The sequence below is a fragment of the Rhinatrema bivittatum genome, chromosome 5 (genome assembly GCF_901001135.1).
Source record: "Rhinatrema bivittatum chromosome 5, aRhiBiv1.1, whole genome shotgun sequence".
Classification (NCBI taxonomy): Eukaryota; Metazoa; Chordata; class Amphibia; order Gymnophiona; family Rhinatrematidae; genus Rhinatrema; species Rhinatrema bivittatum.
The window spans coordinates 206059308-206087096 of NC_042619.1; the positions used below are offsets into that span (position 1 = coordinate 206059308).

Sequence of the window (27789 nt, forward strand, 5' to 3'; positions counted from 1 at the left end):
ATGGCAGGGGGGAATGAAGAAAGGTGGATCTATATTCAGGCAACAATCAACAAGGACTGAATTACATAGTCTGAATAAACAGATAAGCATGGGTGTAGCTTATTGTGGTGGTTAATACCCCTAACTAAATTAAGCTATTTCACTTAGATGCAGGTCCAACACTGCTCTCTACATTAATGGCGGGGGTGGAAGGGAAATAGAATTAAAAAAAAGGTTACTAAGAGCCAAGAGAAACAGATAAGTATGTGAAAGAAAAAAAAGTGTGAAAGCTTGCTGGGCAGACTGGATGGGCTGTTTGGTCATCTTCTGCCGTCATTTCTATGTTTCTATGAATCGCCCCAGCTCCTGAATAACCCTGTGTTATCACACCCTTTCCCTCTCCTCCCTCTCTTGGGGTGCTGGCACAGACTGCAGGTCCCCTATTCTGCTACACAATATTTAATTGTCCTCACGTAAGGAGCTGGGTTCAAATCACTGCTTCTGGATTCCCTGTGCTGCGGCAAAGCTCCCTAGAGTAAAAGGGTTTAGAGAGGAGATAGGACAAAAGCAGAGGCCATCTGGGAGGAGACCTGCCTGAGTCACGACTTCCATTCTTCCCTCTCTTTCTGCCCAAGGCTACAGAAATCAGAGCTGCAGCAATGTGAACTGCATTTAGCATTAAGATGTTAGGAAACTGACAGGCTTTGATGTGGAAATGCATTTAATCAGGGGAGGCTGCTGCCTGCTGCGGATTCCAGGGTTGTGCTCATGCCCCGAGATCAGCATTAGGGCTTTGCTTCCCCAGCACTACAGGGAATCAGTACGAAGCAAATGGGAAATCCTACGGATCTGGACACCAAAAGACAGTAACACAGTTACAAATGATAGCGAGGGCAGTTCTCAAAAGCCATTTGTACAGGTAAGTGCTTGATTAACCTAACAAAACCTCGAACATTTAATGTTGGGAAAGCTGCTCAGGACAGGGGAGACTTTAATGGTGGGGTCTCTGTGGTCTGCATTACATCACTAACAAAGCCTTCACTGGACTAGCATATGTGGGGGATGGAATACGAGGTCCGAGATCTCTGGTTATAAATCCGCTTTTAGGGAAGATGATGAAATGTAGCATGTGAATTGGGCAGACAACCTTCCCCCGCCTCCGGCTGCTTGGCCAGGAAGCTCAGATTCTGGGACTGGGGAGGTGTTATGCCCAGGTAGCTCTCCCTTACCTCTGTCTGATATGTATGTGCAGTGCCCACAGCACAACTGACCATGCACAAAAACATGGGGGAGCATGAGCAAGTTTTCTGTTCAGTTTCTCTTTTTTTTTTTTTTTAAGTGAAATAAAGCAATGTACCATAAAAAAAAACTGTGTCCAGGCACCACTCCAAACTCGGTGACAGCCTTCTGAGTCCCCTCCCCCATGCCACATTTTACTCAATCTACAGGTCTTCAGTGGGCAGGAGCGATCCCCAATGGCTCCTGTCCTGTCACTGCTGGCTTTCAAAATGACCACTGGTCGACCCAAGGCTGGAACCATTTTGCTCTATGGCAGACAACATAATGGCATTGTTCTGGGCTGGACCAGTGTCCATTTTGAAAAACAGCAGCAATGGGGCAGGAGAAACTGGAGTCTGCTCCTACAACTCGAAATTTGGGTAAGAAGTGACCTAAGAAGGATCCAAGGCATGGGGAATGGGCATTGAGGCAAAGAGCAGGCTTTTGTTTTTTTTGGCCGCAGAGGAAGTTTGTTTGACAAAAAAAAAGAGGAGAGACGATAGCTGGCTACACTTTTTTTTTTTTTTATAAACGAAACAAACTTTTGTTCGTTTCTGTTTTATTTTAAAAAACAAATTGAAACGAAATGTAAAATTTCATATTTCATTGGAAACTAAAGCACATCCCTAGAGAAGAGCAGAGGGGACAATAGCCTCTTTCACCTGACAGAAAGAGCCATAGAACTTGAAGCTGCACACACACACACACAGAGACTGAAAGCGGGGAATTGCTTGGGCATTCTCTCTTATCGTACTGTTACTCGCCTATTATTTATTTATTTATTGGTTTTACATACCATCATTCGGTAGAACCATCACAAAGGTTTACATGATAAAAACAGAGGCAGGCTAAACAACATGTTATAGGAAATAACCTCATAAGCTTTCATGAATAGCCAGGTCTTCAGGCCTGATCGAAATAGTTTTGTATCGGATTGTGTGCCTAGTGGTAAAGGTAAAAGGTTCCATATTTTAGGGTCAGCAAGGGATATGGCTCTGGCTCCAACGTCACTAAGATGGGCAGGTCTTACTGAAGGGATAGCTAATAGACCTTTGCCAGCCAATCTAAGATTTCTTTGTGGGACGTGTAAACGAATAGCCGCGTTTAGCCAGTCAGTTTGCTCACCGTAAATGATCTTATGTAATAGACGTAAAACTTTAAATTCAATTCGTTAGGCAGTAAAGGTCAATCCAGAAAAATGAGGAAACCAAAATAGGAAATAAAATGCAAGAAAGTATGAGGCAGATAGTCAAAGAAAGCGGAGTTCCTTAATTTAGGAACCTAAGGGGGCATTTACTAAGCTGCAGTATTTTTCCCAGAGAGAAAATGACCATGCCGCCTTTAAACTCCCATGATGTTTTTCCAAGCGGTAAAATACTGTGGGGAAAGAGACCGCAGTGGTATGGAGGAGTGGCCTTGGGACTGTGGGGCCACCAAAGCTTAAAAGGGCCACTCGACCCCAGTCAAACAGCCCCACTGGATAAATGAAAAAAAAAAAAGACAAAACCTCCAAGGGTCTCTCTCTCTCCATAGACTCTTGTCCCATTCCCCCACCTCTGGAGGTGGCCATAGTGGTTAAAAAAAAAAAAAAGGTTAAGAAGTCCAGCCATAGCCCCATCTCAACCCCTTCCTTTTCAGTAAAAAATAAAAGCCTTCCTCCTAAAAGGGGTAAAGGGCCAGTCACCGCCATTTTGAAACATGGCCATCACTGGGCCCAGAGTCGAGGGGGCGCTCTTGGACCCCATAAACCAACAGGGCAAGATGAATAAATGCTGTGGGGGTCCGAAGGTTGGGCTGAGGGGAGATGAATTCAGCCTCTGGGGGCTGTGTTTTTGTTTTTTTTTTTTTTAACTGAAAAGGGATGTGTTGGGAGGCTGGGGGGAGGGGCAGGACTATGGCTAAATCTTTTAATTATTAGTATTTTACCACTATGGCCGCTTCTAGGGGCAGAGGGGTGTGGGGTGGGACACAGTTCTAACTCCTGGTGGGGGCTTTCCACTTTGTGGGGTGGAGTGTATGTGCGACTCTGGGAGCAGTGGGACATGCATGAACATCTCGTTCCTCCTGGGGGAAGTTACCTACAACTCTGAGTTGCAGCAAACTTCATGTCAAATAATGCAGTTTGTGATTTATTTATTTATTTATTTTTGTAAGGCAAGCCACGTTATTTGATTTGCTTGGTTTTGCTTAGTAAGGAACTGATTACCATTCAGTTTCCTGCTAATCAGCTCATTTAAATACACGGTACCAGATTTTTCAAATACCTCCGCACTATCCCCGTGCTAGGCCACTTCTTGGATGGTAAATGGCCTAATGTGGCTTTGTGAATGAGCCCTTAGGTACCTAGGTTCTCAGTTGAAAATTCACCTAAATTTAAGAATCTAGAATTTAGGGTCCTTATATAGACCTGCTCTTCATCTGCCTCGATTTAGGATTCTAAGTTAGGCTCTTAATTCTGAAAATTCGTGCTAAGCCCCTAACTATTTCCCTGCCCCTGTAGCCAGTCACTATTTAGGGACTTCAATGTATGATCCTAATGAAAATAGGATCCTAATTTTAGGGGCACAGCACTAACATTTTCAAAAGGGCCAATTTAGGCTCCAAGCTTCCAAAGTCAGAAGCCTAACCCCTCTTTTCTTTTCTTCAAGGATTTCTTTTTTTGCCATTTCTGGAGTGGGAAAACTTCTTCCAGGAAAATTGTGCAATTTAAAACCTGGACACAGCAAGGGTCATTTTTGGAAGGTATTTGCACGGGTAAAACAGTGCTTTACCCATGGAAACGGCTTTTTACAAAACTGCCTTCCCGATATGTAGGAACGCTTTCACCCCCGGGGCCTCTATGGGGCTGCAGACATTCATGGGCTCTTACACACAAAGTTACAGCAGGTTTCCGGTGCCCTAACAAACAGAAAATCATCCCGGCAAAGCTCCCTGCACAAGTGCCACCTGCTCATCTGTCTGGAGAGTTTCTCTGAGAAAAACTAGGCGTAAATTCAAACCCTGCCCGGACTGCAGCCTCCGGACAAGCTCTCTGCTGAGCCTGTACAATTACCTGCTTCTGCAGCTAAAGCACGGTGTGGCCCCCACAAGTCCCCTTAGAAACGACCTGCAGTAAGCAGAGGAGTTCCTGGGGGCAAAGGCTTGCACTAACTATATACAAGTGTGCAGGTCATTTGTTAAAAAAAAAAAAAAGAAAAAAAAATTGTGCACACACATTAGCAGGTGCAAATTCGTGCAGAAAGCTTTGGAGGGGCAAGTCTCAGAGGGAAACAATACACACCCTTCCCCTTTGAAGACTGTTTTCACTTATGCGCATATCTGATTGAAAATGGATGCAGGATGTTATACAATTACCCCCTAAGTGCTGTGGGACTTTTACCCTATTCTGAAACACTTAGCCATTGAAGGCAAAAGCCTTGCAGGGATTCTGGGCTTAAGGATTTGCCTGTGGAAAATTCTAGAATTCTGAGCTGAAGGGGGGAGGAAGTGATAGCGAAGTTTTATAGCTGTGAGCATAAACCAGACTCTACTGCGCCTCTGCCTCTCTGTGCAACCTCTGCAGATTTTACCTCCCATCCCCCCCCCCCCCCAAAACCACCTCTTCTCCTCATGATCCATCAACAATACTGGTAGCCCCGCTTTCCACTCCAGAGGTGGCTGCATGTTCCTGAACTACTACAACAGCAAAGCATGCTGGTGTTCTGTTTGAATAAAACATGCTATGCAAATAAAAATATTTTTATTAGTCATTTAGTTGGCAGTGCGAGTCTGCAGAGCTAGAAATTAAAAGTTCAGCTCCTAGACACTTACAAATCTTTACTGACAATGTCAAATACACGTGTTCCAGGAGCAGCAACTGCTAAGAGAAAAGGCACTGGCCACTGGAGAGAATGGCTTTAGAAACGAAGCACCTGAATCACTAAATCTCTTCCCCATAAACACAGCACGGGGAAGAGACCCTAAATCTGTATCTTTAAGCACAAATATCCACTCTGGGACAAGAGCCCAGATACCCTGCCCCTTCTGCTCCAGCACAGGACCTTGGAGCAGGAATTCCATGTGCCCAGCGAAGCTTCGATGCAACATGAAAAGCACCTGATGATCTGGGACCCAATGAGGCATTAACTCCCTGGCAATGCTCAGGTTTAGCAAGGAAGCCTCTGCGTGAGGTGTTTGAGCAAGAACATAGCAAAGTTTCTTACCTGTTACAGGTATTCTCTGAGTACAGCAGAATAGAAACATAGAAATGATGGCAGAAAAAGGACCATTGCCAGGGAGTTAATGCCTCATTGGGTCCCAGATCATCAGGTGCTTTTCATGTTCCCAAGGGAGTGACACGGACAGTTGTGGCCATATGGCCCAATAGCCTCAACATCTGCCAGACTGACTCCTGCTGGCTCTGCCGAATCTCTGCCGCAATGGTCGTCAAGGTGATGACCCTTTGACAAGGCAGGAAGGCCTTGGCCTGAGCCAAGTCTAGCAGGGCTCCTATGAAGTCCAATTGAAGTGATGGGCTGAGATTGGACTTTGGGTAGTTGAGAACGAACCCTAGTGATTCCAACACCTGGATGGTCAAGCACATGGACCTGGTGGCCCCTGCCTGCCTGAGATGTGCTCTTGACTAGTCAATCATCCAAATAAGGGAAAACTTGCACTCCCAGCCTGTGGAGTTACGCTGCCACCACGCCAGGCACTTTGTGAATACTCGAGGGGCTGACTCTTGCCCGAACGGCAACACCTGTTACTGGAAGTGCTGTTTCCCACCACGAATCGGAGATACTTTCTTTGACCCGGGAAGGTCTCACTATGAGTGTATGTGTTCTTTAGATCGAGGGAGCATAGCCAGTCCCCTTTATGTAAAAGAGGGATCAAGGTGCCCAGTGAAACCATCTTTTTGAACTTTTCTTTTCTTAGAAACTTGTTCCAAGGCCCTTAGGTCTAGGATGGGACAGAGTCCTCCTGTTCTTTTTGGAATCAAGAAGTACCTGGAATAGAATCTTTGCCTTCTTTGCCCTGGTGGTACAGGCTCGACTGCCCTGGCCATTAAGAGGGAGGAGAGCTCCTCTAGTAGTGGTTCCTATGTGCTACCGGCCCCCAAAATGGGCACGGAGGGCAATTTGGCAGGACACCCAATAGATTCAATTTGTACCCTTGACAGACAATGGAAATAACCCATTGGTCTGAAGTTATACTAGGCCTGCCCCCGACTGGAGGGTTCACTGTCCTAGGTACGGGCATCTGTCCTACACTCCCTATGATCCAGTCAAAACTGCGCCCCTGGAGTTGACAGGTGCCCGCTGAGGCTTGGGAGCTCTCTTCTGCCTGGGGTGGCTACGGAAGTCTTGATGGCGTTGATGAGAGCGATGGGGCAGAGGATAGTACTTCCTTGGACCCTGTCTTGCCAGCCTCATAGAAGAGGAGGATGGATCCGGAGGACTGGCAAAGAGTTGTTGGAGGGTTTCATGGTGGTGCCGAAGCTGGGCCACAGCATCCCTCACCCTATCTCCAAAGAGATTCTCCCCAGTACACGGCATGTCAGCGAGTCGTTCCTGTACCTCTGGTCATAGATCCAAGGCCCGCAGCCATGCCATTCTGAGGGCTCCAATTCCCACTGCACAGACTCTTTATGCCATTTTGAAAACATCGTAGGTTGCTCGGACCTCATGTTTTCCGCACTCCAGGCCCTTATGCACCAGCACCATTAGGGTGTCTTGCTGCTATTGAGGCAACTGCTTGGCCACCTCCTGCACCTGCTTCCAGATGTCCCATGAGTACTGGCTCATGTAGAACTTGTAGGCAGCGATGCGGTCAATCAGCATGAACCCTAGAAACACCTTCCTACCAAGAGCATCTATCGCTCTATGGTCCTTCCCTGGGGATGCCGAGGAATAGGTCCGAGCACGCTTGGTTCTCTTGAGGGTGGATTTAACCACCGACTGGTGGGGCAGCTGATGCTTATTGAATCTGGCAGCCTTCTGGATGAAGTAGACCCCATCCGCCTTCTTATTAAAAGGAGGCACTGTGAGGTGTTCCCATATCCTCACCAGCAGCAGCTCCTTAAGGATTTCGGGCACTGGGACCACCACGATCTCCTTATGAGTTTCATGGAACTGGAGGATTTCAAGCATTTTGTGCCTGGCATCCTCTTCCATTAATAACTGAAATGGGATGGCTTCTGCCATCAGCTTCACAAACCCCTTGAAGGTCAAGTCCTCAGGCGGAGACTTCCTTCACTCCTCTGGAGGAGAAGGGTCTGATGGGAGACCCAAGGAGGAGGACTTCTAAGCATCATCCCCTCAGGGGTCACAGGGTTCCTCATCCTCGCTGTAAACAGGGGGTGGGTCCCTAGTTCCTCGGCTTTTGTCCGGAGGTGCAGGCACCAGTAAAACTGGATGGGGGGAGTGGCAGGCCTCCGCAACTCTGCTGGCATCAGTGAAGCTTCCTCCTTGGAGGAACCAGAGACATCTACTGTATCGGTGGGGAGAGGACTCTGTGTCCCACCGGGCACTGACACTGTCCTGGGAACTGATGCCAGCTAGGTTGGTAACACACTTATGGGCATGATGAGCTTCTCCAGAAGCAGCAGAATGACCATCAGTGCCACAGGACCAAAGCCCTGCAGTGCCCGGTCTACTGCCAGCTGGACTCGGCACTCCAGCTCCTTCTCAAACGTTGCCAACACAGACTGGGAGGAAGTAGGGGTGGCCAGATCTTCTTTGGATCCTTGAGGTGGATTGGTGACTGGCATCAAGATCAGTGGAGACTGTCACGGACCCTCGGCACCAATGGAGGACTGGCACTTCTCGCTGCGGTATTGCTTCAAGGGCATCACGGCAAAAGCTGGTACATCCCCATGAATAGGACTGTGCACTGACGGGGTCTGGTGCCAATGCTTCTTCAGCTTCCCTTGATGCTTGGCCCGTCTTTCCCCAGTGCAGAGGCTGAAGACCAGGAACTCAACGTCCTTGTCCTGGAGAAGACTGACAGCGATCCATCTCCGGCGTCCCTATCTGCCAACAGCATCGATGGAACTGATGGTCCCGCCAATGTTGATGGCTTGGTGTCCATCGGTGTAGCTCCTTGATCCTTTGATGCCAATGCCACCAATGACGATGTCTCGGATTTCTTTGACACGAAGAGCTGATCCCAACTTGTCAAGTCAAAGCAGATGTCCCTTTGGGGTCATCTGGGCACATAAGTGGCAACTCTGAACATCATGTGATGTACCCAGGCAGAGGACACATATCTCATGCAGATCTGTTATGGACATGGTCCTTGGGCATCGCCAAAAACCGGATGTGGCCATGTCGTATGAAACAAAAGGGGCACGAAGCGCAAGCATCGGCGGTGGGGCGTCAATAGCTGGTGGGCACCATGCACTGTTGCTACGGGGAATTGACTGTGAAAGGAAACTTACCTGAATTGCCGAAAACCTTGCTACAGGAATGGCACAAAGAGGGACAGAGTGATGGAATGGCTCAGAAATAATGTGAGAAAAAGGAAAGCTTTCCACAAGGCCAAAAACAGTTAAAGTGAGCTCATTCACACCGCAAGGCTTACAGCTCCACAGAAAGAAGAGATTGGAGAGGGATCCCACGTGGACATGTGGTATAGAGCATGCTGGGCATGTTCAGTGTGCCTAGTCAAAGTTCTAGAAATTTTGACATAAGTTTTGCGCATGAGGGCTCCATCTGATGATATTGCTCATGTGTGAGGACTGCCATCCTGCTTGTCCTCAGAGAACCTAGGGCTAGGAGAGTGACATAAGGATGAAAGGTCGGTGCCTTCATCAGAGAGGGTTGTGTCTTCACTGTTCATCACTCCTGTCTAAGATAAATGGTGCGTTTTATTTTTATGTATTTTATGATGTTATTGTATTTTGTAATGTTTATCACCATTCTGCTCAGCTTTTGAGTGTACGGTATATAAAAGATGGAAATAAATAAATGAATTAATTAAACCAGCTATCATCTAAGTGATGTTCTGTCCTTTCCAAGGATAGGTCGGTTGATTTCTCTCAAACCATGGTCTATGCATCGCCAGTGGAAAGGTCTGAGTAATTTGAGACCTGGGTCACACTGCTGCCCTTTAGAGGATGTCAGAAGGACTGGCTCATCCCAGCTTGCTTTCTGTGCTCATGCTCCACCTATCTCTACACTAAACAAGTTCCCTAGGTCAGCAGCAATCTCCCAAAAATGAGGCTGGAATCCTGGGGTGGGAATTACAAACTACAAATAAGATTTAGCTTGATTGATTGATCCAGCCATGGCTCACAACCCATGGACTGGAGATTGTGGTCAGTCCATCTCCACTCCTCCTTCACTGCAGAGCTCCAGGACAAGCTTCTTGCAGCAACAAGCTCCAACGAACCAGACATTAGCGCTGTTTTTTTTTTTTTGGGGGGGGGGGGCCCGGGGGAGTTCATCTAGTCTGCTAAAAGCAGAAAGAAAGGGAGAAGGTGTCTAGTGCTTAGAATGAAGATTTGAATTTAGAGCCATGCTTTCGCCTCAGGTACTCACTGGGACCTGGAGCAATTCACTTTCTAGCCCACTGCTTCAGATAGCCACTGATCCATAAACCCGTCTGGGCATGGATTCATTCTATCATAGATAGAGTACCTTGGTTTAAGTGCCAAAATAAAAGCCCGCCATTATTAACTTTACAGAGGGACGGGGAGCACTTGTGTCCCAGTGATACTGAACATTCTCTTTATTCATCAACTTGACCCAACTGAGATTTTTAGCCTACGTTTCTCATAAAAATCACTTTTTTCCCTGGCGTATTGATCTCATTGTAGTTGGAAGGCACATGGTGAAGAGCAGACTGCCTGCTCAAAGAGAGCCCTCTCCACTGTCAGGCTCAGCTTCTCTTGCACATCTGAATGTACCTTCATTCTCTAACCCAACGCTTGGAAAATTAGCAGCAGGACAGCACATGAGGTTGAACTTAAAATCAAAACACATCAACCAGGAAAGAGCAGACATGGTGGAAAAATCTCCACAAGCAGGTGAAGAGCCACTAGAACCACAGGACATACTCATGGCTGATAAGCCATAGTCCAGGGCAGGAGCTACAGCCTCCTTCTGCCAAGACTGGTCTGCAATGAATTAGTAATTATCTCAAGTAATTAAAGGTCAGGTTCCATTCCCTGTAACCTTCTGAGGCCTGTAAAAATACCTGTCTAAAGAAATGTATCCATGCACACCAGCGTGCAAGACAGATTCCAGTCTGAAAATGCTAAAATCTAAAGCATGGGGAGGAAACCCCAGTCCTGGAGAGCCACAAACAGGCCAAGTTTCCAGAACCTATCCAATGAATATGTGGGAGACAGATCTGCATACAACAGAAGCAGTGCATGCAAATATAGAGATCCTGAAAACCAAACCTGTTTGTGGCACTACAGGGACAGCATAGCCTAGCCCTGATCTACACCCAGCGCTATGAGATCAGAACCAGTTTCCCTTCTTCCCACCACATTAGCCAGCTGGAGCTCCACCCCAACCCGGACCTCATGCACCTTCCATTTCTGGTCCAACAATTTTCTCCTGATCTTTTGGGCTTCCAACTCATTCAGAACTGAATTATAATGGGGCAAACCCAAGGTAGCCTCAATACAACATCCATCTTGCATATCCTTCTCCATTGTAAACATGTGCCTCCGAGAGGCACATGTTTTCAGGATTATCAGTAATGAATATGCATGAGAGGGATTTGTATACAGTACATATGCATCATGGCAGTCCTGAAACCCCAGTAGAGGGATGGGAAACACTGCCACAGACCAAGACTCCCTCTGGAACCTGGCGAATCCACATCTGAAGTCTGCTCAGGACTCCTAGCCCATGGGGGCTGTGAACATTGCCTCAGCCAGCACGAGACCAAGAAGCAGGATCCCCATTCAGGAATCTCGCACAGCAGCAACAGCAGTGGCGTCGGTGGTGCTACTGACAACGCACAACTTGATCTCTGTGGATCGGTGGCGCACAGAATGCACAGAGTGAAGACATATTATCAGCACTTCCAATTACTGCGCTGAAAACCTACCCTGGAATCTTCAAGTCATTAACCAACAGCAATATTAGTCTGGGTAATTAATTCACCTGCATCAGTGAGGGCAATGCAGATGGTACTTACAGCACAATGCTTTCTGCAGCCTCCGGAGCTTCATGGCAGTCCTGTACGCCGAGAACCGGACATTGTTCAGATCAGCTGGGGAAAAAAAAAAGGTCGCCAGTCATTACTGCAAGACAAACACTTGGGCTAGCAGTCTCAGACAAGTGCTAGCCCCACCCTGCCCATATTTAATAAAGCACTTTATACAGTGCAGAAGGAAAAGGCAGAGTTCTCCAGGCTGTGGTGCTGTTAAAGGGCCAACAGGTTACAGTGAATGAACAACATCAAGGCATCACCGCTCCAGGGGCCAGTGGATCTCATTACCACGAAAGGATTAATGTGGCCCTTCCTTCTGTGGGGTCCACACCATTTCTTCCTGGCTCCTTTTCCCTAGCATAAACGATGAGAACTAGGATTTCCAGGTTCTCTCTGGTAAACTGCCAAGCGTCCATCATGCACCAAGCAACCAGAGAGAGTCTGGATTAGCATCACATTCTGCTCTGCTCTTGGGACTTCCTGAAAAGAGGGCTGTGCTCAGCATGGCCTGCCTGCAGGGAATGAATCTCCTGCCACATTTGCACGACCTGTTTTGTCCTTGCCACGGACTCGTGCACTCCTACCAGCCATGATGTGCTTCAAAATAAACTGTGCAATTCCGGCAAGGTAACTTAATATACCTTGAAGGCAAATTAATAACAATTTCCTGTCCCCAGGCACCTTGACTTCAGTCTATTTTAATTTCTCTCTGTAATAAGGTAAACCACAGTAAATTCGGAGGCCCTGGAGGTCAGCCAATGGCACAGCTTCTTACGATTCAGACAGACGTCGTCCTCGGCTGCTTGCCTGAGTGCTGAAAGGAGGACAGCGTCCGCTCCTTTAATTACTGGTGAAGAGATGGAGCTTAATTAACTGTGAAGTCACAGAAAAACGTAATTAAGTCCAATAAAAATATGTCTTGCCTCCATGGTCAGCAGGTGGGTACTGTGGGGCATATAATAAGCACTCAGACGTGGCTTTTTGACAAAAGTAAGGACATTGGCCCAGAGTTCATCAGTTTATGGGTAAAACCCCGTCCCACAATGCCCCTAAAATCACTTTGGTTACTGCAGGACCGACATGGAAGAAACGAAACCATCTCCCGTAAAACAGAAAAAGTTGCAAGCAGTAGATAGTCCCAAAATATTCAGCAAAAATGAAGACGATATTAGACAAAGCCTCAAAAAAAGAAAAAGAAAAAAAAAAAGATAGTTGGAGCATGCAGGAAAAGGGGCTGTCACTAACCCACTCCTCTCTGCCCACAGACAGCTGGGTATCCAAGCATACATCTCCAAGTGCCCACTGACCTGAATCTACTCAGTCCTGCTCCAGGCTGGGGCCCTATGGCTGCTGCAGCCATGCAGCTCCCAGGACTTCTCACAGGTGCAGGGCTTGATAAACTCCAAACTGCCATGCACACCAGGCCAAAAAGGAAGGGCAACGCAAACAGACACCACCACCTCTCCCACCCCACCATCCAAATCTGAGCACCTTCTCCTCCAAGATTTAAACACCAGCAAATTTTTCTCCACAAACCTCATCTTTAAAAAGGTCAACACGGCTTATCCTGCTGGAGCTAAGAACACGTAAGCACTAAGAAGGTGAACCTAATTTTCTGGGGAGCTCCATCAGGCTTGGGAAAGTCCAAGCCACAAATTTGGATTTTCTTTAAAGAGAAATGTTAGTTGAATGGATTTGGCAGTCTCTGCAGGTTCCAAGAATCAGATGCCAACCTCTCTTAAGGAGATACACACATCCCTATACTTGCCTTTGAAAACTCACTTTGGCCTAGTCTGAGACCTGCATTACCTTATGTAACCTGTAGACCATGCCTTACCCTATCTAGCTCTGATCAGACTTTTACCCCCTCTCTCACAATAGTTAGAGCAGCAGGTTGAGAATCAAGGAAGCCAGGGTTCAAATCCCGTTTTTCCCACCGATGCTCCTTGTGACCCTCGGGAAAGTCCATTGCTTCAGAATACAAACTTGGGGCCTGATTTACCAATGCTTTTCTCCCATTCTGCTTCTATGGGGAAAATGCTTAGAAAATCATGCCCTCCGGGCAGAGAAATACCTACAGTACCCTAAACTGTAACCTGCCCCGAGCTTGGGTGTGGAAAGGCGAGTAATCAAATCCAAGTGTGCACATACACACAGATCCACGGGACTGCGGAACCCCAGGATTTTATACAGCTCACATCCCTCCTTCACACCACAGGCAATGGATACGATTAGCAGGTTTCCACGGTTCGCAATGACATCCACATCCTGAAGCCGAGCCCCTGCAGGAGTAACAAGTGTAGTTATGATCCTCAGGACAGAGTTTTGCCGAGTAGGCGAAGAAGAGAATTAGTCCATCTGTGTAGTGCTGCGAGGAAAATGCATATTCTAAGCGATGCATCTTCCTTTTGGATGTGCATGTGTAGCAGATAATGGATATTTCCTCTTGCCCTGTCTGACTGTTAACTCCATGCCTGCACCCATCTGTTGGCTCAGAAGACTGCTACAAATAGGGACCATTACAGCAGGGCAAATACTGCGAGCAAGTTTGACTTTCTGTGTGAGCCACACTTCGCGCTTCCTATCACCGACTCCGGCCAGAAAGTGTGCGATGTGCACAAGACCCTTGGCTGTTTTATTTCTCACCTGGCATTCATGAATCATTTCTTATTACCTTTTTGCAAAATAAGAGAGAGAGATTTCTCATTTTCTTGTATTTACCCTTGCTTTTTTAAATGTTTTGGAATATATTTAAATGCAAACAACCCAAATAAATCTCGAAAAGCCCAGGAACCCCCACAGACACCCACTGCATGCAGCTTTGTAAATGAGGTGTGGGCAGGCATGCTTACAGCACTCTCTCCGCCCAGTGCCAGATCCTGGCGACTGCCTCGCACGTAAGGGCTGAGGGCCGAGCGTACCGTAGTGAGGCCAAAGCTACGTTATGTGATCCTGAGTGGGGACGGAACTTAAAGCCTGCATAAAAAGGAAGATGGAGATATGTACCGGCCTCAGAAATGTTTGTTTTTTCTCCCTTAACCCAAGATATCCAAACTTGAGAAGAATCTCATTTCTGGAAATTTTTCAAAGTTCGGACTTTGGGCAACAGGAGCCTCTCTCTCTCCTGCTGATTGGGCTCCTGCACAGGAAAAAGAATGAAGCAAAGAAAGGCTGTTCCAAAACCAAATTCCAGCCCAGCTTTCTTTTTTATTTTTAAAGGAAGAGCAAGGTGGAAAGTGGAGATAAGAGCCCTCCAGAGTCTCTGAGAATGTAGAGAGGAATGCAGGCATCTGTAACTTAATTACTTCACTGCACGGACAGCCAGGCACGGCCCTCCTCAAAAAATCACCTCTTTCTCCCCATTTTGCCTCTCCTTCTGCCCTGGTTCCTCTGATTTCTCCAAAGATGTTTTACTCCTTATAAATGAAAGTAGCTGGAGCGGCTGATTCCTGGAACCATCACACTGCCAGTTTTGGTCTTATTCTTAAGTCCCCTTTCTTTCTCTGACAATCTTGCTATTTTTTTTCTAAAACAGGGGGCATCAGGCAATGAGCCTGAAGGAGCCGAAGATATTCTGCTGCAATGCTCAGACAGACATGCTGCAGACGGAGCATGACAGCCAACGGTAGAAAGGAAAGACCAAGATGTCACCCAAATTCTCTCCGCCGTAGCCCAGAGTACTTCTTCCTAAAAATAAATATGTTCAAACATGCACCATTTCTAAAATATTCATCAAGCAAAAGATATATCAGCATTGCTTTATGACAAAGTTGTGCTGGTAGTGTGTGGAGCTTTATCTCTGCTACTGGAATAGAAGGTAAGCAACCTGTAATATGGCCACTTCGTGTGCTTAGAAGGCCTCTTCAGCTGTCCATGCTGTATTTAGGCTTTACGTGTATCTATGTTATACCTGCACGGGGCTCTGATGGATATCTGCTCTTCAGCTGTCCGTACTGATTTCATACTTTAAATGTATTCATTTATGTATAAACATTTCAATCCCACTAGTGTGGAAATACTTGCTCCTAGCAGGTATGACCCCTGCATGGGGCGATGATAATCTATTCTTCAGTTCTCCGTGCTGTATTCCTCCTTTCTGTGTATCGATGTGACACCTGCATAGGACTCAGATGAAGATCAGCTATTCAGCAATCCATGCTGTACTTTGGTTTCCCGGCCCACTCCCATAAAAACGTGCAAATGGTGACTTTTTCTTTTTTGGCAAAGTTCCCCTTCTCACAAAAAGGTTTGCCACAGGCTTAATGGGAACATTTTCATTAAAAAAAAGGCTAAATTAGCAGTTTTCTGCTGTCTTAGAAAGAGAAGCTTGTGCACAAGTTGGTGAAAAGGATGATTTTTTTCCCTTTGGTTTTTTGGATTCCATCTGAACATTTTTTTTCCATTAAAATTCTATTACAAGCAAATTTGTAGAAGAAGATTTTTACCAAGTGAGTTTTTTCGGGTCCCGCAGTTTCCACCTCATACCAGTTCTTGAGCTGCACTACCTTGTGCCTCCATTCTCAGCTACTTCAGCCCTGACACTGCAGCAGTAGTTCCCAGCAAGAGGCCACAAACAGCGGCTCTCTTTGGCTGTTGCCACTGTGCAACGAGCAGGGTGCCCTCTCCTTCGGGGTTTGTGAATACTGCTGATCTGGGGAGCAGCAGAGTCTTGGCCCAGGTATTGCATCCAGATCCTCCCGCTGCCCCCAAGCCACTAGATTCGCCCTGCATTGCTAAGTTTGTTGCTTTTGCATGTTTACCGCCTTCCCTGAAGGCACAGGAAGAAGCTGGGGCCACCAGAGGCAGTGGCCTCCGGTCCCTAGCAGCCAGCGCTGACCGACTGCCCAGTGAGCTCTGCTACATGCGTACAGTGAGAGATCGATTTTTCTCGTTTGCAGTCACTCTGTTTCTCTGAAAGGACGGCAATTACGACAGTATCTTTGAGCAAGGAAAAACGTTTCGGCACTTTCCACTAAGTATTAGGTGAAATTAGTTAAGTCGGTAACATGCAGGGGCTGAATTCCACCCCTCTCTTAAGTCAGTAAAAACACAAACTCCAGATGGTTTCAAGGAAGCCCCGAGAAGAGTTTCAGCCTCTCAGTATTCATAACCTGGTGACCTTCATTCACCACCAACTCCCCTCAGGACTCTCCCTTGACACAAGATCCACTGCCAGCCACCTCCGAGCTTCTCCGCTGAATCTGTGACTGCCAGCAGCAGACTGCGCCGCAGACCTACGGCCAACCCTTACCTGCGTGCCCCCAAGGAGGAACTCCTAAGCTGATCTCTGGAAACCCCATTCTTTTACTGCAGGAAGAGGGGGGACCCTCGTCAGCCGGACAGGGATATAGAAGCTCTCCCAGGGCTTAAAACCTCCCCTCCCACCATGGGCCATTCCCAGCACAGCAGTGACCGAAAGCAGATGCTGCCACCCTGTCCCTGTGCCTGTGGCTGACGAGGTCCTGGAAAGGCATGCAGAGGACATCTCTCTTACCTAGAGACTGGTACAGCTCCGTCATTTTAGGGTGATCCCAACATGTCGTCTGCGTTTCATGGCTGAAAAACAGAAAGGAGGAAGGACAGTTCAGCTATCAGACTTCTCAGGACCCCTCCCCCGTTCCTCTCTGGCATCCTTGTCACTTGGAAAGAAAAAGTAATTCAGGGTTAGTCAGCAACGGTTTTTGTGACATGTGTGCAGGCAGCAGGTTTAGCACACAGAGAGGTCAGGATTGCTCAGCTTGGAGAAGGGACTGCTGAGGGGGGATATGATAGAGGTGTTTAAAATCATGAGAGGTCTAGAACGGGTAGATGTGAATCGGTTATTTACTCTTTCGGATAATAGGAGGACTAGGGGGCATTCCATGAAGTTAGCATGTGGCACATTTAAAACTAATCTGAGAAAGTTCTTTTTCACTCAACGCACAATTAAGCTCTGAAATTTGTTGCCAGAGGATGTGATTAGTTTAGTTAGTGTAGCTGTGTTTAAAAAAGGTTTGGATAAGTTCTTGGAGGAGAAGTCCATTACCTGCTATTCATTATGTTCACTTAGAAAATAGCCACTGCTATTACTAGCATCAGTAGCATGGGATAGACTTAGTTTTTGGGTACTTGCCAGGTTCTTATGGCCTGGATTGGCCACTGTTGGAAACAGGATGCTGGGCTTGATGGACCCTTGGTCTGACCCAGTATGGCATGTTCTTATAAACCTCTCAAAACACCAATACTGTGAGATGGCCCCCTAGGCATGCCAGTCTCTTGAGGCTCTGCGAAATATCTTCCCCCTCCCAGGCACGCCACACTCTCACTACCCTGAGAGAGATGTCCCCCTCCCAGGCAGGCCAGCCTTTCGCGAACCTATGAGATGCTCCCCAGGCATGTCAGCCTCCTGCAGCTGATTTTGTCCGTGTTTCCCACTGCAGACCTCTCAGGCTTTTCCATGACAAGTTGCTGCAAGTGAAAATCTTAACTATGATGTGACCTGCAGCTTTTTAGAACTTGTGTGAGCCCTGCAGAAAGCTGGGACTTCCGAGGACTGTGGTTCCTTTCTCTGGATCACCATAAAATTTCAGAAAGAACATGAAGATCAGGTGTCTGCCGTCAGAGGAAGTGACCCTGCGTGATCTCTGCGCCTCAGGAACGACAGCTGGCAGCAGAGTCAGTAGAGATTAACAGCCAGCTGGGCAGGGGGGGCACTCACTGAATTTCCTAGACAGGAGATGGTGAATTGCCCCTTTAATGAGATTCTGACAGCTTTAAGCCAACAGTGGCTTCCATCTCCAATAAATAAGGGAATACCATGCTGCAAGCATCACCTTCCTCTTCCATCCTGCTGGCTTTTATTTCTTCTGGGGATTTCTTCTGTCTGATTTGGGACAGTCCGAGGATATGCTTTACCTGAGGGCTCTGCATCACGTTTCAAAGACACGCCGTGCCTCTACTCTGCCTTTCAGACTTGCTATTGGTACAAAGCACCGGCTTTGTGTGTGCTCAGATAATGCGCGCAGTCCCGACAATATAATCCATGCACGTTATTATCTGGTCCCGCCTACAACAGACTCCTGGCATCGCTCCCCCTAAATGCGGCTCCAAGAACTGGCACTGCGGGACCCCCGCGGGAGTTTTCAGCTGCACCGTGGGACAAATGTTTACTCCTGGAGGAATTTGCGCAGAATTCGGCACGGGGACCAGGAGTCAACAGCGTCACATGGTGGCAGCGTCTGCCTGGAGGGGGGGCGGCGGTGTCCCTGAAGGAGGAGGCGGCAATGGCAGCCTAGGCTGAGTAGGCCAGAAAACGGAGGAGACAGAAGCATCTGCATGTGACAAAAGATGCTGGAGGAAGAAGTGGGGGTGGAGCCTGGGAGAAAGCAGCCGATGTGGAGAGGGAGAGAGAGAGAGCTTGAGGTCTTGCTGGGGGGATATTGTTGGAAGAGTGGGGAAAAGGGGAAAAATCTGGGGTTTTGCTGTGCAGGGTGGGGAAGGTTTTGAATCTGGGTGAGGAATCTTGCTGGGAAGAGGGTCGACCTCCTGAAGGCGGGGTAGAAGAGACAGAGAGAAAGGTAGGAGAAGGGTTGAGCAAGGAGGGGGGGGGGGGGGGCCAAGACAGCTGGGGGTTGAGCCAGAATTATTTTTTGGTAGCTGGCCTATCTCAACACACTGTCACTGTAAGGGAGTAAATCAGTCGCATAAATATAGTTAAAAACAAACGATGTATAAAACATAAATCTAAGTCTATACACGTGCCTGCTCAACACTTTACGGCACAGCTTTGGATGTGACAGAGCTCGACCCTCTGCTGGTATCTTGCCCCAAAGGATGAAAAGGCCCCTCCCCCTGACATCCTTTATCGAAGGAAGAGAGGGTAAAGCTCAATCTTGTGAATATAAACTGTGTAAAGGAACATCAGATGTGAGATGAGGGGGGCCGGACCTTATGATGGGAGAATTCGACATATTTGAGGAATAACTTTTGCATGTACTGCGCTTTACATTAAATTACTTATATTGTGCTACTCTGACTAAATTTAAAGTATGAAAAACTTTGCAGAACTGTACAATGATCTGTGCAGAATTTAAGTTTTTGCACAGAAATTTCTCGTGAATAAAGTTACACACAGAAATCACTATTTACCACAGAAATGCCTTGAAAATTATCCTCTTCGTTTTTATATATTTTTTAAAAATATTATGGCCGCACTCCCTGCTTTTCAAAAAATTGCCTTCCCCCGAGTCCCCTTTTACAGTTGTCTATGCTGTATTCATGTTTAACGTGTCTCGGTGTGCCGCCTGCATGGGGGCTCTGATGATGATCGGTAAAACTGCACCTGTAGTGGTGTAACGGTATAAAAAGAGAAGCTTCCAAATACTTTACACCCTGATCTCTCCCCCAGGAAGTGACTGAGAATGGAACCATAAAACGAACGTTACTGGCTTTAACTCTGCCCTGACATGTATCTAAGTAATGTTTTGGTGGTATTGGCAGGTTTATTAAATTGTAAATGAAAAGAGATGCGGTCAGAGCATGTAAGCAGTGGAATTCTGGGACACGAGTGAGAGTCTCCCGCTGCCTCGCATTCCACAGCTGCGATTTAGTAAAAGCGGCTTGAAGCAGGGAAAGAGCCTGCGGGAGGTGCTTGGCTAGTCCGAGGACATCCCTCAGTCACTGCCAATCTCCCGCTGGGGATTTGCAGCCGCAGTGCCAGGGAATAACACTCTTCCTTCTCGCCACTTGACACAGGATGTGCTACCTGGCCCTGCACCCCTGAGGTGGCTGCATGCATTTTTTTCCCTGACATATTACACTGCAGTACAAGATTAGTATTCTTACTGAAAAGAAATATGTTATCTATTCTCTTACTATTATGAGGAAGAGCTGGGATCAGAGGATGAACGCCCTTTTGCTGTTGCTCTGCTGGGCACACCGGGCCCAGCGCCGACACTAAAGTCAAACCTGTTTGGAAAAACTGGTTTCATTCTTCTCAACCATGCCAAGAATGTCAACACTCCCCATATCCAAGTCCTAGCTTTTGGTTCCCACCAGCCGCTCTGACTGCTGCTAAAAGCAGTGCCTGGAGCGCAGGTGGGGTGGGGAGGGGGGCCCCCTTCGCCTTTTGTCTCCGCCTGCCACAGACCCTACCGGTCCTTTCCTTTCCCTGTACTTGGGTTACAGGCAGAGCAGAGCTCACGGTTCTAGTTGGCGGTCTCCTCCCTATCACATGCATGGGAGGGGGGGGGGGGCAACGCCTGCCCTCCTGGGCGGTGCACATCAAAGGGGGGGGGGGGCAGCATCGGATGAAAGGGATGCAAACTTGCCAGGCAGGGCCATCACGAGGGAGGGAGGGAGGGAGGGACGCCCCCCCCCCCCCGCAGCACTTCAGGTACGACTCTGGCCAGATGTCCTAAAGGGAAAAATGCTTAGCCCATCTGGTCCTCGGGGAAAAGTCCTTCTATAGAGAGATGCATTAGCATGATAAAAGCTCAGGGCTTCTGAGCAGCCATAAATCAGCAGAGGAGGCAGGAACACCTGGAGCTGGGCTTCTCCCCCCCCCCCTCCCCCCTCAACCTTGCACTATGAATGGTGGACGGTGCCTTCCAGACTGAGAACTGGTTTATCCGGGAGCACCCACTGCCTGACAACCATGGCCAACTCCAAACCCTTTCTGGGATGCATTGTGCTGGGATGACCTGCACGCAGCCTTAATTGCCGTGCAGGTCGTGAATAGCCATTCCTGTGATAAAGAATGGTACCCAACTGCACCACCAGATTTTTTTTGGGGGGGGGGGGGGGAGGGGGAGGGGGGAGCAGCATTCTGCAAATGCCGCAGGACCCCAGAATTCAGAAATCTGCAAATGCAATTAAAAATCAGACTCGGTCCTTCCCGTTCCTCCTTTTCGTTTCACCGAAAGGAAGATTCTGCTCCTGAATCCCAGGGCTCTCTTCCCCAGCTCCACTGGGGAGCAATCTCAGGCCCATCTCCATGGAGCTCTGCCGCCGGAGCTGGTTTCCAAGGGGCTGAAGCTGCTGGAGAATACAAAAGCAAGGAGGGCGGCGCTGGCACCAGAGACTGCAGCAAAGGAGGGCGAAGGCAGGACCCCCCAAGAGAGCGCGCAATAACAGCATAAACTCTAAAGGGGGGGGCACCTCCAATTCCAAAAAATACTACCACAAAAGAGAAAAAGAAAGGAGAAGAAAAACCCAAGAGGCAGCAGAAGAGACGGGGGAAACAGGCGGGTTAGGTGAGGTGAGGACAAGGGTGTGGTGTTTAGGGTCGGGACGACTGAAAAATGCCACAAGGGCTCCTTAGGGAATGAAATAAAGGCGGTTCTGAGGCACTCTGGCATGCAGGGGAGCCCGTGATACTTCCACTTGCTAAAACCAGAAGAATTCACAGCTGGCTGGTGGTTGGCATGGGAGGAGAAGCAGCACATCCAGAGCCATTCCTGCACCACAGGCGAGGCCTGGGGCCGGGTGGGAAGGGAGAAGGGGCAGGTGCGACGTTAACGGTGCAAAGGAAACAGAAGGAGGTCTTTCCCTTCTGAATCACGCGGGGACTAATAACTCGCAAGGTGCTCAACGCGCGCCGTGTGAAATGCAGAGCCGTGCATGCCGAGAGACACTGCCAGCCCCGTTTACGGTCTAAACTGGTGTTCGGAGTTTGCTGGGGTGAAGGGAGAGGAATCCCAGCCTCTAAAACCTCCTGTGGAGACACGGGGGGGGGGGGGGGGGGGGGGGGTGGTGTGTGTGTGAGGGGGAAGAAACTCCTGACAGGACCCCCGCCCAGGAAACTCACTGGGCATGAGGGCATTACATCGGTTTTAAAGGTGTTTTCATGCTTTTAAATGGTGTTTTCATGCTTTTAAATGGTGTTTTCATGGGGGTACAGGCACAGGCCGCAGCGCTCCCTGCACACCCTCAGCCTCGCACTTAATTGTGATCCTGGGGCTGGCAGGAGGCGGCAGCGGTGGGGAAGATGGGGAGGGACGGCAGGTGAAATGCCAGCTCAGCAGTTCTCAGCAAAAAAAAAAACAACACTGGAAAACAGAGTAACATCTTTAATCAAGAAATCTACAGAGAGGAGAGCAGACAAATAAAGCTGGGCAAACAGGGCGCCAGCAGGGAAAGGGAGGGATAGCCGCTACCCACGTGAGGGAGGGCTTGACAGAGCCATGGGGGGGGGGGGGGGGGGGGGGGGACCTGAGCCCAGGGTACCCCATGCTCAGGACACAGATTAGAAACGTCGCAATGGACTCCCCCTGGCCGTGCACGGCAGCACTCAGACTGCTGCTTACGATGGGGGGGCGGGGGCTTTAATACAGTCGATTACTGCGGAGCGGGGACGCACTGCGAAGCTCAGGATGCGTTTGCTGCACACAGTGCACACAGCAGACGTCATCTTACAACTGTGACATTGTTAGAGGGGGAGGGAGGAGCGCACACAACCCCCCCCTCCCCCCCATGATCTTTACAATACTGCACAGAGGCTAAGCCTTCCACCGCCCGCTGCCCCCATCACAAGCACAGTTATAAACCGGAGGGTTTAAGACAGCTTTCCTCTCCCCGCCCCCCCCCCCCCCTGGTCATTTCACTTGTGCCCGCAGGTGGCCGCTGCCCTTTATAACTGAACCCGGCCAGTTTAGTTATTAAGGAGCTTGGTCAGAGCTCGTCCTCCCTAGCTGTGACCGAGACGGGTTACCGTTTAGCACAAATACAACAAGCACAGTCAAACCCCAGAGCACAACGCCCCCTCCCCCTCCCGACCGCCTTTCACGGAACATTTTCACGTTGGGTAAGTGGCAGCTGAGGGAATGCCTGGAAGGCTCCCGTTAACAGGAGTCCCTTACACCAGCCCGCAGGCAGGGAGACCTCGGCCTCTCTGAAACAGATCTAAACGGAGATCTAGGGGGGGGGGGAGAGCAGTGCCGGGGAAAGATGAAAGGATCTGGCTTTGGGCTTCCTCTGGAGGTGGAGCAGGAGAAGGGTCAAAGATTACTGCTCAGTTGTTTGATGTCTGGAAGGCTGCCCACCCCCCTCCCTTTCAGCCACTGATCCACCACTGGCTTTTTAAAGATTATTCCCTCCCCCCAAACTCCTGCGAAAAGTAATTTCACTGCAGGTCTTTGTACGGGGGTGACTGAGCACAATCCCTTCGAGGATAAGGAGGAGAATTGTGTTTCCAAGTCCCTTTTCAGCAGCAGAGCTGGAGAGCTGAGGGAAGCAGAGAGGCAGTCAGGTGATGCAAAGACACAAACAGGAAAAATTAAGTAGAGCAGTAAAGCAAGCTGGCAAGGGCTCTCCTAGAGGTGTGAGAGAGAGGGAAGGAGTGCAGCAGCGGGAATGTAAGACCCGGGTGAAGGACAGAGATGTGTGGAGGGCAACAAGGAACAAATACTAAAGTGCAATGCTGCCTGAGGAAGGAGAGAAGGCAGAGCCCAATGTGTTTACCCAAGGGAGAGTTCCCAGGGAATGTGCACACATGGAAGTGACAAGGCAATAGGGCTGGACGAGACGGTAGGGAAGCTCAGAGAGGGTCTGGCGGTCAGCTGAAGGAGCTATTTGAGATCTTTGGAGAAGGGTGCATGTTGTCCCTGTAGGGAGGAGGTTGGTAACTATAGAGCAGCTAATCCCGCCTCACTGGAGGGCAGTGGGGGAGTTAACTAATGGATTTTCTCTAGCATCTTCAATCCAGCCGATTGCAGGATCCGAGACAGCCTGGTTTTGCTAGATGAAGATCAGTCAGACAAATCTGAACACAGAGGCCAGTTGTAAGTGACCCTAAGGGGTTGTGAGGCCTGGGGCAAAGCTGCTGGGGCTGACGTGCAGGTGGCAGCAGTCGGCGGTCGTCGTCCCCCTACTCCCCTGCGCTTGACAAGCGGCCTCTGCCGTGCAAGCCACCGAGATTCCTGAACTGCCAGCCTCCAGAGGAGGAAGCCTGATCGGAGGGGAGATCCTGTGGCCGCACAGGGCACCTTAAGGTATGGGGCCCAGGGCAATCTCCCCAAGGACAGCACTGAATGGAAGTCACATCAGGAATAGAAGGGTGATTGTGGACTGTCCTGCATTATACTGCAGAGAAGGCTGTAGGAAAAGGTTGTCTTTTTGGAGAGAACACAAAGATCTGAAAGAGGGTGAAGAGAAGTAGAAAGAATGAAGATTGATCTAAGAGGAGTCTAGCAAATACATTTAATGCAAAAAAAACCCCCAACAAAAACATCTAAGGTGCAGAAACCAAGACAGCGGGACATGACTGGGGTGCATCCCCTTCGGTGTGACAGTACAAGGCTTCTGCACGGGGCTCTCACGAAGCTTCAATCAGACGTGAATCCACCATAAAGATAGAGAGGCAAAACAGAGGAGGACCAGAAAAGGCCCTGCAAAATGAGATTTACACCCGCCCCAGAGAAGGGAAAGTCAAATACCTGCAAGGTATAAATAATGGACTCGAGTAAGAGGCAAGGAAGCTCTCGCTCTGGAAATGCTTCTTCACGGAAAGAGGCATAGATGAGGTGGAAAGGATAAGATCCGAGGATCCTCCTTTGCCAGGAAGCTCTCGCTACCTTTGGACTGGAGCGCAGCTTTCCCCGGGGCTCTGCGATGCATTTAAATTCTGCTCAGGCAGGAGGGAGTCTCGCCCGCGCCCCTTCAGCTCGCCTCCCCCCCCCCCATCGGGCACCAACTTTCCTGCATCTCCCGGCTGCCTCCTAACTGCTGAGCTGGAGCTTCTGCCCCCAGGGCTTCCCATCTCGCTGTGCTGCGGGTGGCGGGATCTGCACCGGGAGTCGCCGGCGCCCTTACCGTGCCAGCTGCTCCCTCATGGCCAAGCCCGCTACCCTGCGCCGCCGGAGGAAAGAAGGACCGGACCAGAGCGACTGGCACCGCCGCGCACGCTACTGCTGCTGCCGGGCGGAGGGAAGCTGCAGGCTAGACAGGGCGGGGCCAGTGCACGCGGCTCCGCCCCTCCCCTCCACCTGAGCCCCGCCCCCTCCTGGACATTTAAGGGCGCACGGCTGCTTTTGGCGCTTACCTGCCAGCGATTTCCCCAGCCCTTCCCGAAGCGATGGGACTGGCTGCAGAGGGGGCTCCCCCGCCCGCCCGGCCGGAATGGGCTTGGGGATACTCGAGCCCGGATCGGATCAGCTGAAAGGGTCCGGAAACCCCCCCGATTTCTTGGTGCCGTCGGGATGGCAAGCTGCGCCCATCCCCCACCCTGCTGGGATCTGCTCCGACGTGCGCCCGAGTTTGGGGGGGTCCCTGCTCCCGAGATTGTGCGCGCGCTCTCTCTTCCTCTGGCAATTATCCGACCAAGGGAAACGCGCCCGGCCTGCTATAGGCGCGCAGGACTGGGAGCAATTTTCAATGTGGCCGGGTAGGTAAGCAGGCACCCGCGTAAATCCCCTTCCCTGAAAATGGTATCGCGGAGGCGGGAGGAGAGAAATCTGTGCAGGGCCATCCCCCTCCGGCTCCAGAGCAGAAAATGGTCCTTGCTCTTGATATTTTCAAATGCACAGCCACTATTTTACCCTTTCCTGACCGCTGCACAGTGTAAAGCCGTTTTTGGCACCCTTGCTTTGCCCTTGTTCATTTTCAAAGGGAAATCGGTGTTCTTTAGATTTCAAAACACCTCACTGTACACTGGCTAAAACTGCCTTCATACACTGCAAATAACGCGAACTATCGAAAATAAGCACCATTATTCACAGGATGATGTGTGGGGAGGCTGCGTACGTGGGGCACTAGGGGTGTGTGTGGGAGGGTTACATGCATAGGGCACTGGGTATGCACAGGATTGTGGGGGGAGGCTGCGGCCATGGGGCACTGGGTGTGCACATGATGGGGTGTGTGTGGGTTGCATGCATAGGACACTTTGTGTGCACAGGCAGTTCTGCATTCAGGACATTGTTCATAAGAGGATGTATGCACAGGATGGTAGGATGCTATGTGGGGTGGGAGGATTTGCAAGCATAGGGCTCTGGCAGGCTGATTCAATAAGATGCGCCCAGCTTTTCATGAGATTGTGGATGTGTTTTGGGCACACAAGACTAGCATACAATGTAGTAAGGAGATTAGCGAGCCCAAAACATGCCCCTTGAGGAACGTATAACTGATAGCAGCCAATGCATGTAAATTGCATATAGACAGAAGACCTGAACTATTACCCTCTGATGCACGAAAGTGTGCCCAAAGGCTGGGCACCCAATACACATTTTTTAATGTAGGGAATTTAACTCCAGCTCAGGAGGTGGAGTAAAGTTAACCTGCAGTCAAAGGTTCATGAAAAACATTAAAAAATATAGTCCTCTGTGATGCAATAAATGTGTCCTCCTCCTTAATATCATCCTGACTCTTGAATTTATTGCTTTCCGTGGAGAAAAATATATGTATATTGATTTGATCAAAAAGAAGCGTTCGTTTCTTATGGCTACACAATTTAGACCCCCGTAGCAATGGGGGCTTGATATGACAAACTTCAGGACTGAAACAGCACCTCAGCAAAATAACCAAACAGAAGCACGATCACCACGGATGCTGGTATTGAACACTCGTTGCAGTTGTGGGTGCCCAATGCAATAAACTTCTTTGAGCGCCAGACACACATAATTCTCCCATAGTGCACCCATTTTTACACTGCCCCGATTTCCCTCTCGGGGCAGTATAAAAATACCTGCAGTACTTTTTAAAAGTATTGGGGCAAAGTTAACTATTTGGGAATATTATTTAGTGTGTTTGTGCTTTTAATAGTCAGTAAGGCAGCGAATAGACAGAAGTTAGACTGTTTGTATTTTTAAATAGTAAAGCAGCTAGTAAGCAGAAGTTAGAGTGTTTGTATATTTAAAAAAAAAAAAAAGAAAAGTAGCCAGAAGCTAGAAATAAGCTAGGAGCAGTGTATACCTAAGTAAAAAGGTTGAAAAGTTCGGTTCAGTTACTCACCTTGGAAAGCTGTTAGGGTAGTGTGATTTGATTTGATTAGGTACCAACATTAGAGCAGTGAGTCACTCTGGCTGACTAACTGAAGTTAGACTGTTTGTATTTCCCAACCCTCCCCCACTCACCCCTAGCTCATCCTTTAATTTATAGGCAGGTGCCACTTTAAAAAAAAAACAAAACAAAACCTTATTGAGAGTTTGATCATTCCCCTGTAGGCCACTACCAGACATATAGTGAATTCACTAATACATTTAAAGGACATTAATTAGACACATTCCTGCTCCCATAGGAACCTAAAATTGAAGTAGGAACTGAACAAATTTGAGATGAAGGCAGCAGTCCAGCAGCAAGAGGGGGGTTCCCAGTCTTTTCCATCGAGTGTCACATGTATGACTTTTTACCCATCGGTGAGAAGTTGTACATGGGCATGCGATGCAAAGAGCTCCTGGCTCTCAGAGAACGAGT

At 48.9% G+C, this 27789-nt stretch overlaps 1 protein-coding gene across 8 annotated transcripts in view; it reads right to left on the reverse strand.

Annotated features, from left to right (window-relative positions):
• The window catches only part of DMD (dystrophin), a 3148630-nt gene that overhangs the window by 111044 nt on the left and 3009797 nt on the right, over positions 1–27789 (reverse strand). For 4 of the 8 annotated variants that reach the window (XM_029603101.1, XM_029603104.1, XM_029603100.1 and 1 more), the window contains exons 1-3: positions 25195–25343; positions 16901–16962; positions 11392–11466 (exon numbers count right to left, since the gene is read on the reverse strand). In XM_029603101.1, the coding sequence (XP_029458961.1) occupies positions 11392–11466; positions 16901–16962; positions 25195–25214 (157 nt within the window). In that variant the 5' untranslated portion in view covers positions 25215–25343. Of the gene's footprint in view, positions 1–11391; positions 11467–16900; positions 16963–25194; positions 25344–27789 lie in introns of those variants that run through there. The other 4 variants (XM_029603105.1, XM_029603098.1, XM_029603099.1 and 1 more) reach the window with 1 other exon arrangement.